General features: G+C 36.1%; 2 protein-coding genes across 8 annotated transcripts; one reads left to right on the top strand and one right to left on the bottom strand.

The window, feature by feature from the left end:
* The first annotated feature begins 11 nt into the window (after positions 1 to 11).
* On the top strand, positions 12 to 8404 carry SDE5 (silencing defective 5). 7 transcript variants are annotated; one of them, XM_088218951.1, is made up of 12 exons: positions 12 to 135; positions 939 to 1537; positions 2389 to 2414; positions 2821 to 2898; positions 4575 to 4648; positions 4740 to 4993; positions 5136 to 5221; positions 5622 to 5678; positions 7087 to 7154; positions 7246 to 7343; positions 7422 to 7492; positions 7883 to 8404. In XM_088218951.1, coding segments are annotated over exons 1-12 (1539 nt in total). In that variant the 5' UTR covers positions 12 to 133; the 3' UTR covers positions 8009 to 8404. The 7 variants fall into 7 exon arrangements, with proteins under 7 accessions (XP_088075077.1, XP_021894705.2, XP_021894703.2 ...); XM_022039013.2 differs by having other exon boundaries at positions 936 to 1537; XM_022039011.2 differs by having other exon boundaries at positions 12 to 241.
* A 185-nt stretch (positions 8405 to 8589) lies between these two features.
* On the bottom strand, positions 8590 to 9807 carry LOC110812281 (acidic endochitinase-like). Its single transcript, XM_022039016.2, has 2 exons — positions 9410 to 9807; positions 8590 to 9231 (listed from the first exon to the last, which is right to left on the bottom strand). Exons 1-2 carry the CDS (start codon positions 9775 to 9777, stop codon positions 8706 to 8708), a joined length of 894 nt encoding a protein of 297 aa, XP_021894708.1. The 5' UTR covers positions 9778 to 9807; the 3' UTR covers positions 8590 to 8705.
* Positions 9808 to 10139: the final 332 nt, after the last annotated feature.

The following is a 10139-nucleotide window of genomic DNA, read 5'->3' as shown; positions in this document are numbered from 1 at the left end:
TCCCTCTCCATTTCTGTTAAACAAACTCCTCCTCCTACCCCACTCTGTTTCTTGACTCTTCCTTCTCCGAGAAGCATATCGCGGAGATAGCGACGACAAACAGGATCTCTCTCATTCAATCCGTCACTTCTCAATGTAAATCCTCCCTCTCAGAGTCTATCGGGAATATCCGTTGATCAGTTTTTCAATCGCATTATCAAATTTTAATCCGTGGCTCATCTGAGCTTGATACTGTGGTTAGGTAATGTATATACTGATATATATATATATGTATATATATATGTGTGTGTGTGTGTGTGTATTGATAGGCGTTCATGTACGTGTTTGGCCAGAGAGAAAATTTAGGAAAATGGAAAAGGAAAAGATAACATTGAAAAATTTGAACTCCGTTGATTTTTCTTCTTCGATATAGTTGAATAGAGGAAATCAAGATAGATATGTATTTGTGTGTTCTTTGCGTTTCCTCGATCCTGCTGCTATTGCCGCGTTCTTCAAATACTAGATTTAACTTTTTTCTCTTTCGCTTTTAAAGTTCTCTTTGGATTCCGCTAAAAGGAAGGCTAAGAGCAAGAGAACGTTTGGTGCACATTTTCTCTTTGGTTCTCTTTTAATTGAAAACTTGGTTGCAGTTTCTTTTGCGAAGTACTCTTCCTCTGTTTTACCGCAGAGAATATAATATTAGAAGAAAAGAAAAATGAAGAGGCCTTAAATCGATAATTGTGGCTGGTAATCTCTTGAACATCATGCCACCCTTCTTTCTCTCTTATTGCGGCTTCTTCAAATATTAATAGAAATGTTTCAGTCATTATTAACTAATGCCTTACTTTTTGGTAGATTGCATAATGCATGAAGAGGTGCATGATATTTAAGTTCTTAATTCAACCTGTCACTACTCTGGAGTGCTCTTAATTTGTTATTGTTTTCGTCATGTGAAGCAGGTACAAAATGAAAAAAGCTGAAACCACTACGCAGTGTGATATTGACGATGGGAATTTGGAAATGTTGCTTGAAGTTTTCGGATCTCAGTTTCATCTTGAGGATATAGCCACTGCTTACTGTCAAGCAAGCTGCAACGTTGGTGCAGCTGCTGAAATTCTTTCTGCAATGACTGGGAGTTCTTCCGCAGATAAGTTACAGAGTGCAAATATAATATCCTCGAGACTACCATCTGGGGTTGATGACGCAAGTCTAGTGTCTCCAGAACTGTCTGATAGTTTTGTTCAGAAGCCACATCACAGAGAGAACTCTGCCAGAGCATTGAAGTCAAAGAGATGTTCTGCATCAATGGGCACTGTTTCAGGAGTGATTGGGACGGCCTATACCAGGTCCAGACCGTTGCCAAATAAATCTTGTGAAGTAACCAAACCAGTAAAAATAAATTCAGAAGAATTGCCAGTCACTGCGATATGGAGCGACGAAGTTTCACCACATAAGACAGCATGTAATGGCGCAATGCACACTGATGTTGAGGACTTCCTTTTTAAAATGCTTGGAGAAGGCTTTCAACTTGACATGAGTGTTATCCGTGAAGTTCTTGGTAAACTTTCTTTATCTCTTTAGGCGGTTCTGCTGTCTAATAATTCTTTCAAGAAACAATTTATTTGTGTTTCAAACCTCAGAGATGGTATTGGCTTAATTTTGTGATAGTGACTTATCCTATGACAGCAAATTGTTATTATAATGCATATTACTGGGATAACATTACATGATGATTTCATTCAAGTGAACTGGGCTACTGAAACTTGTATAATATAAGGCTACTGAAACTTGTATAATATAGTGTAAGTACTTGGAACTCTTCTAACCTTACATGAACACTGGGTAATGCGGTTAAATAGTGTATAATATAGTGTAAGTACTTGGAACTCTTCTAACCTTACATGAACACTGGGTAATGCGGTTAAATAGTGTAGTTCTCTGAAGAATACTCATTGCATTTTTTCCCTTATGCAGCAGTATTACATGTTTGCAGTAGACCAATATAAACCTGCTTGATCGTTCTTTGCAGTGAATTAATTTGCTTCATATAGTGAAGCAAATTAATTTCTTTCATATTTTATATTGGTTGTTGTTGTTGTTGTCATCAAATTGTAGCTATGTTCATTATTTTTTATTGAGCTGAAAGTATAACCTATAATTCTAACTTAGGCCCATCTCAGAGATTCATATCGTGGCCATTTGCCAGGATGAAATGTATGAAGACATTCTACTTTTTTTGGCTGTCCAGCTTGATTGTCTTGTAATCTTCTGTTTGTTTTGTAGTCAATGCAAGACCAACTTTCCTTCTATTCTATCAGCATGTTACTTTTATTTATTTGATATTATCTGCTTCCGGAACTTTTTGTTATATTAACAGTCTGCTTAATGTACCATTTCATGATTGTACAGGCCTTTGCGGGTATGATTTACAAAAGGTAAAGTGTATTCTGAAGTCCAAACAGTTTCCATATTGGTTGAATAGGTGTGACAAATGCATAAAGCTTAATTCTTTGAAATTATATCAAACTGAAGAGACAGTAGACAACCACCACAAAATTGTGACACTCATATAATGTGTTTTTCGGGGACACGTGATATGAAATCAATTAAAATGGTGACATTTAGATGTGGTGAGATGTAGCAAAATTTTCCGACTTTTAATTTATTACCGACAACAAATGTCTCTTCATTCCTAAGAAACTTTGTATTTATGAAGTTTGAACCTCGTATTTTTTGTTAATATGTGTTCTAGGATATTTTTAGCATGCTACATGTTTTATGTCATTCTTTGATGGGTTAAAATATTTTGTATTTGAACCTACACCAGTTCCAATCATGCAGAGTATGGAGAAACTTCTTGACTTATCAGCATCATCCATGGAGAACAATGACACTCTTGAAAGTGCAGCCATTGAGAGGGTAACTACACCACTTCTACAGAAAATCCAATATTTGGACTTTATATTTTCAAACATATGGATGCAAATACTATGATACACAGGAATAACCTATGATTGTTTGAAATTGCAGAACTAATTAACTTGTCGCATTTGTATGTGCAGTACTTCACATACTTGTGAAAGGGCTTCAAAAATAAGAAATCTATTCTTGTTAGGAGCCGATTGATTTTCTTGAAATAAAAACATTGTGTTTTAGCTTCATTCTTTCAACAGTATAAACTTAAGGATCACTTTATTTATGATTTCTATGAATTAGTGGACCTTATATACTCTATTTCTTTATGTACACTCTCCTTCTACAAGGGTGGCACCAGTTGGTGCCCTGTTAGTAATGTGATCCTTCTCTTACAAATAATGATAAAAATTATATATACAATTTGAATCTAAAATCCAATTGAGGTGAATGAATAAAAATGTGCCAAAAAAAAAAAAATCAATGAAGAATTCTGATGATAATTAATTACCAATTTAAGGATGATTAACATGGATCAGATTATTGACTAGAAATCATGGGAAGACTATTCTGGAAAAGGGGCTTAGGCTTTGGGGATAAATATCATACCCATTTTTGCTGACTTGGAATTAACAGTCCTGGATAGAGGAAAATGGCTGGATACGTAGTGCAAGCTCACCAATCCTAATGTAGGATCCCATTAAAACTCCATAATTTGCCATGCTTGAACGAGGCTAGTGCTAAGTTGTAGGGCATCTCATGTTGCACCAATTTAAGAGAATGCAAGAAAGCGTGGATGACTACAGAAGGAATGGCTCTGTTTGATAGTTAAATTAGTCAGCGAATGATGTCCAGCAGTATAAACTTGGATATTTAGAATATCATGTTTGTCCGTAAGATAATTTTTATGTGGTCTGCAATGACAAACCTGTGGTGTCTGACAACTACTGGGCCCTTTTTTGTGAAATCATTCTACAAGCATCTGCCAAGCATGAAAATACTGGTACTAGTTTTCGTTTAGACAAATTTGGAAGGTTAATGTCTCTCTCAGTGTTGCTTTCTTTGCATGGGGGGCTGATATGGGGTGCATTTTGATTATCGACAAATTAATGAGAAGGGGCAAGATCATGGTGAATGGTTGCTATCTTTATAAAAGCTATAGAAACTTGTAATCATGTATTTATATAGTGCCCAGTGGTGTACAAATTATAGACGATGGTTTATGAGTTTTTGGGAATCAACTGGGCGGACTCAGTTGGAGATGAGATCTAGGCGTTGAAGAGTATTAATGGACAGAGGAAACACACGGACATCATTCCACTTGCCACCTTTTGGACGGTCCGGAAAGAGAGAAATAAAATAAGTTTTGAGGGGGTAGATGACTAATGATTTTGACATTGTTAGGAATAGATGGTTCCAAACTCTTGATTTTTAGTTTTAGGTCATCTTTTTTACTCAATGGAGGGTTTAGGGGACTTTATTGACATATTGGTAAATGTATAAATACTTTGTAAATGGATTGGCACTCCCTTTGTGCGGTTATTAGTGATACTTTTATACTTTTTATTTTAAAAAAATGTGATCTGCAGTCTTTCCTCACATTACATCTGTGGAATGAGAGATGATTTACCTTCTTGTAGGCTTCTAGTTCTCATTTTCTGACTCTCTATCTGTTCTACCAGTCTACAGGAAAACGTCCAGCACAGGAGCCAATTTTATATCAAGCAGAGCTGCGACACCAAGTTTCTGCTCAAAGGAATATTGTTTTCTGCTCACTTTTTTATTTGTTAAAAGTAATCATTTTTTCTTCTTGCATTAGTCAAGCTGTGTGTTTTTTGCTTGTGCAGTGATGAAGCTCAATTTGCGGCAAGAAACTTAACCAATTCATCAAAAATACAAAAGGATAGAGTTGACCTTCAGAAAGAAGTTCTAGAAGCATTGTTTACTGTTCCAGAAAGATCTGAGGAAGCGCCCAAGAAAAACCGCGCATTTAGAGAAGTGAAGAGATCTAGAGCATTTAGTCAATTGGCTGTTGAACCTTTGAAACAAACCACTCAAGAACTTAAAAGTGCTGCTATGGAACAAGATGTGCCTAAAGATGGTGTCAGCTTGTTCTATGTTTTCTTTCAAGCCTGAAAAATTATTTTCTTCTTCCATACTGTATGAACGTGTTTCTGATGGATTTACTAATTCTTTCCTTCTGACGTTTTTCCTTTCTGGTGCATGTGTATTATTCATGATAGATGTTGAAGATGATGAAAATAGCTATGAGGCACTTCGTAAGGCCATGAAGGAATATTTGGTTACAATGAGAGAGTACTATAAAGCAGTAAGATTTTGCACATTATGAACTCTTGGAAAATGTACTTTCTAATGAATTTTGAAGGGTACTGATTTTGTTTGGCTGTGGGGGGGAGGAGGATGGGAGGATGATTTAAGTGAATGTGTTTTGCAACTTACAAAATAAATATTGGTCAGATTTCTTCAAAAAGGGAGATGATAGCACACTAGTTTCTTCTGTGCATGTTCTTTTTTGTAGCATTGCTCAGAAGTTTCCTCACTGCCATAGAAAAATTTGTTTTTGCCCATGTTAGTACGTAATTCTCATATACTTCCACTTTTCTACTCATGCTATCCTAGAAAACTCGAAAAAAAAAAAAGAAGAGAAAAAAGTTAGTCTGAGATTACCAAATATGATACTTGTCTGACTAGAGTCAGTTGTATTGCAGGCTGTTGATGCATTTTTAAAGTGTGATCATGCACGGGCAAACAAACTTATGGAGCAAGTAAGTTTTGTATATTCTTTAATATTGGTGGCATCGAGTTAAAGACTAACAAATCAGTGGCTTGCTCTTTTGACTTTGCTCCATCATTAATTTCTGGACTATCAAGTTTTAGTTAAAGCTAGAATAAGATAAATGGTTTTATTTGACTTTGGTACACATGAATTTCTAGGCATTTGATTTCCACTTCTTCACGATTTTAGGTTCAACTATGAAGTTTTAAATTTTTGTCTTCTGCTTGTCAAATTTTTGTTTATTGGAAATCTCTATTTTTTTGTTGGACCACTTGTCTCACTGACAAGGAAAGCATGGAAAATTGAAACACGTAAAACATCTAGTAAGATTGAATAAAGTATGAAACAGATTTTAATCCCTGGTACGTGTTCCTTAAAGCTGTTTTTCAGCAATAAAATTTATATGGCCCTCCTCTCTGCTGATGAGCAAGACCATATATTTGTATAGCAATAGAGACCTCTGCAGTTGCCATTTCATTCACTTACAAAAAAATGTCTCTGCTCTTCTTATTACTTGTAACATAAAGCTATATGGTAAGCGGGAATCCTCATTGTAGATGTTTTATGGATATGTTTCCTAATAGCTCGCAGAGGTTGGGTTGTTAGCAGTAAGAGATTAGTCTTTCATCTCAACCTGATTTGTGGAAGGTTTTGTGAGTTAAAGGAGAGATGCTGCATTTTAGGTTTTGTGATCTTGTTGGAAATGAAAATAATTTTGCAAGAAATTTCTGCTAGAAGTGCTAGGATACTCATCATGGACTACTTTTTTAATAAAGGCTTGCCTCCTTAAATCCTTCTAGTAGATGGTCTTTGTTAGGAACATAAGTAGAAAAATAACATCTTTTAATAAGGTGCATTAAAGAAGGAAGAAATAGATAGGTGTATGTGCTGCATAATCTTGATTTTCTATAGGTTTATATGTTGTATTTTTATGAAGTATTGTGTATTAGTAGGAGAAATTTTGGAGAAACAGACGAGTAGTTATGCTGTCCTGAAAATAACTTCCAGCAACTGCTTCTCTTTGTTTTATGTGCCTTCATGCTGTATTGGTGAGCAGGAGGATGTGAAGTAGAGGGAAGAAGGGGTAAGGCTAGGATAAGGAATATGGTTGGTTATGAGTAGTTACGAGAATTCTGAAAAATAACTTCCAGCATTACTGCTTCTTTTTGTATTAAAGGATCAAGCTATTTTTGTAGAGAGATTATGAGGAAGAATTAATTTACAAGTTTTTTAAGTACTTGTCTTATTTGAGATATCATTGGTTTCTCTCTTAACAGGCCCATAATATTAACAAAATCCCATAATTAGATCCCAAGTAAGGATCTAAAATTAACAGTCTTCAATGTCTTTCTTTGATTTTTTTTTTTTTCAAAAAATGTCTTTCTTGGAATATCTAGGGACACTTTTTCAAGCAGAAAGCTAGTGAAGCAAATGATAAATCTGCTGAAAAGATCTGCACAGCCAGGTAAATGAAACTTGTTAACCATTTCTTCTTGACCAATCGGATCTTTCTACTGCTTCAGAAAGTTGCTTGACGAGTTCAAATTCACATGCAGGAATGATGAACCAATGTCTCTCGACCTGCATTATCTTGAACCAAAGCAAGCAGTTCGGCTACTTAGGGTTCATTTAACTACTCTCTCCGGCATCGCAAGTTGGTCATTCTGCTCAATTCTTTATTCCTAATTCTTACAATTAGTTAATGAGGAGTTCGTATCATGTGTTTCATCAGCTATTAAGTACCTTAGGGTCACAGTGGAGACCAATGAGGAAGATACCAGCAAAGGGGCTCGGAAACAACTGGTATGATGTACCTATTAAGCAACCACTTTTTTTTTTTTAATCTTCTTTAGACAGCTCAACCCTGTTTTGCTGGCTTATTTGGTCTATATCTAAAAACTAGATCAGTCTTTCAAAGGTTTTATATTTATGTTATTTCACATTCTGAGAAATATGGATAGACATTTGAACATAATCAAATCCAAACATAATGTCTATGCTAACTGTACTTATTTTTAATGGTGTTCCATCAGACTATTGTTTATATTGGTTCATATGGATGTCTTGCTGTCATCAATATTATGCACAGTACTAATAGAAAAATCAAGTTCGTTTTTGTTGTTGCATATGCTTGCATGTCTGCTGCGAAGTGACTGGAAGAAAAATGATATATCCTGAGTTTTCCCTGTGCAGATTATGAAGCAGCTACAGAAGGAATCCATTGATTGGACTGAAGAAGAGGATGGCCGCAAGATGCTGATTCGGGTTGATGTGATCAACCCAGATCGTCTGAGTTTTGCCAAGAATAAGTCAAATTAAGAAAGTGTGATATTTTAACGGCATTTATTAGCTCAGTCGATCATTTTCTCTCTACACGGAGTTACTGATATAGTCAATGGAATGCCCCTTGACAATGCCGGGGGGTTTAAGTGGAAAAACAAAAAAAAAAAAAAAAAATCAAAACTTGAAACTTTCAAAGGAGGGTTAGTGATAATTCTGTCTAGTGATTAGACGAGTATGCCGATTTTCCATGGAAGAAATTGCTTAAGGTTAGAAATGCCGACGTCAATGGTTTGACTCATTCTTTCATCCATTGTGGATCTTTAAGAGTCCTAAACTAGTTGAAATTGCTTAAGGAGAATTGAAGTGTTTCACAATTGTGATGACTAGGCTTTAGTTACCCCCATAATTATAATGTGAATTTTTGAATATTAATTGCCTTCTGGTTCTGTAACTTCATTTTAGGTTATCTCATATCATGCACCTAATTCACCCTGCATGTGAATTTCTCCAAAAGAAGTAATCTCATATTGTCACCTAATTGACCCTGCATATGAGTTTGTCCCAAGAATAATGTTGGCTTGTTTTTTAACTGGTGAAAAAAAGTTTCAAGTCAGAAGTTAATAAGTTAAGATATTTTAACTCATATTATATTCCTCGAATGTTTTACTGTAATCCGTATAGTTTATTACACAGCCTGTAGAGCTGGAAGTGATAGACCCAAGTGGTTCAACCTTCAAACACTGGGCTTAATAGCTGAACTATAGCCATTGTCATATTGCCTTGACCAAAGCATAACACCACCATATTTAGAAGAAGTCTTTATGTCAGGCAGAACTTGAGAAGCAAGCACGTCAGGAGATATAAACCCACTTCCAGCAGCCTCATTAGAAGCAGGGAGCCCTAAAAATACTTGTCCAGCCTGAGTTGATGTCCACTGATTCCAAGCAGCTTTGAAATTGTCAACATTGCCATCATATTCACAAGGAGGATTGTTATAGAATTGAACCCAGACAAAATCGAACAAGCCTGTTTGTATCGCTCCGTTGAGCCAAGCATCGGGGAATGGACACTGCGGAGCTGCCGATAAGTAAATCTTTCTCTGCTGGCTAAATGCTGATAAGGCTCTGGCCAGCTCGTCCCAGTGCTGTGTTGTGCCTCCCTCTATGTCAAAATCAATGCCATCTAACACTGCATCGCCAAATGGACCTGTTCCTGGTTGACCTCCAAGGTATGTGTTCCATAGATAAGTCGCAACTTGCCTGAAATTAAGAACTATACATTCAACGTCGTAGAAAACTACTTGAATGATGAATAATGAATAATATCCTAGAAAAAGAATTATTCTATGTATAATGCATTACGTCAAATTGTAAAGGGTAATTTTTTAATAACGATCGAATGAAATATTAAATGTGATGAAGAAAAAATCATGCTTGCCTAGCATCTTCAGCAGAAGAAAGGGAGTAGCCGCCACTAGCACCACCAAGAGAGAGCATGACCTTAACTCCTTGACTTTGGCAAGCTTTGATCTCATCACCAAACCTGGCACAATTACCAGGAGCTGATGGGTCACAGTGACCCGCAAGATTGAGTCCTGGATTCTGGCCATTGCCAAAACTAACCAAGAAGGCTATGTTCACAATGCCATAATTGCCTGAGGAGCAAGCATCAGCCAAGCTCCCCTCATTCCCATCCTGACCCCAGTAGACCGAGATTATGCCTGCTTTAGACCCATTGATCATGCCACTAACCACAAGGCAGGTTAGTAGAGCTATGTGTTTTAGCTTATGATTTGCCTTTGCCATTATGGGTTAGCTTTCTTTCCTTCTTTAGAGGTTGGGTTTGGCCTGACACTTGCATTGCTACCTATTTATATAGGCAAGTGTGTATGGAGGACTTTGCCTTCGCCCCATTCTACACGGTCAAAATGGATCCTGTAGTGATGTCAAAACAGAAATTAGTGAACGTGTGATATGAGTTTGAAATTTTGGGATTTACATGAAATTTCTATGAAGAAACAGGTATATGACATGGAAGTCTTATACATATACTGCGTCTGTTTATTAATAAAATGTATGATAAATTAATAGAAATTTATTGGAAATATGAAATTAAAAAATATTTTTTTAATTTTATGTATAATTATTTTAATTAAGAAATTAAAATA

Source organism: Carica papaya, chromosome 4 (genome assembly GCF_054855325.1).
Source record: "Carica papaya isolate Zhongbai chromosome 4, ASM5485532v1, whole genome shotgun sequence".
Lineage (NCBI taxonomy): Eukaryota > Viridiplantae > Streptophyta > Magnoliopsida > Brassicales > Caricaceae > Carica > Carica papaya.
Note: the sequence above shows the minus strand (reverse complement) of the source record. Positions and strands in the feature narration are given on the sequence as shown.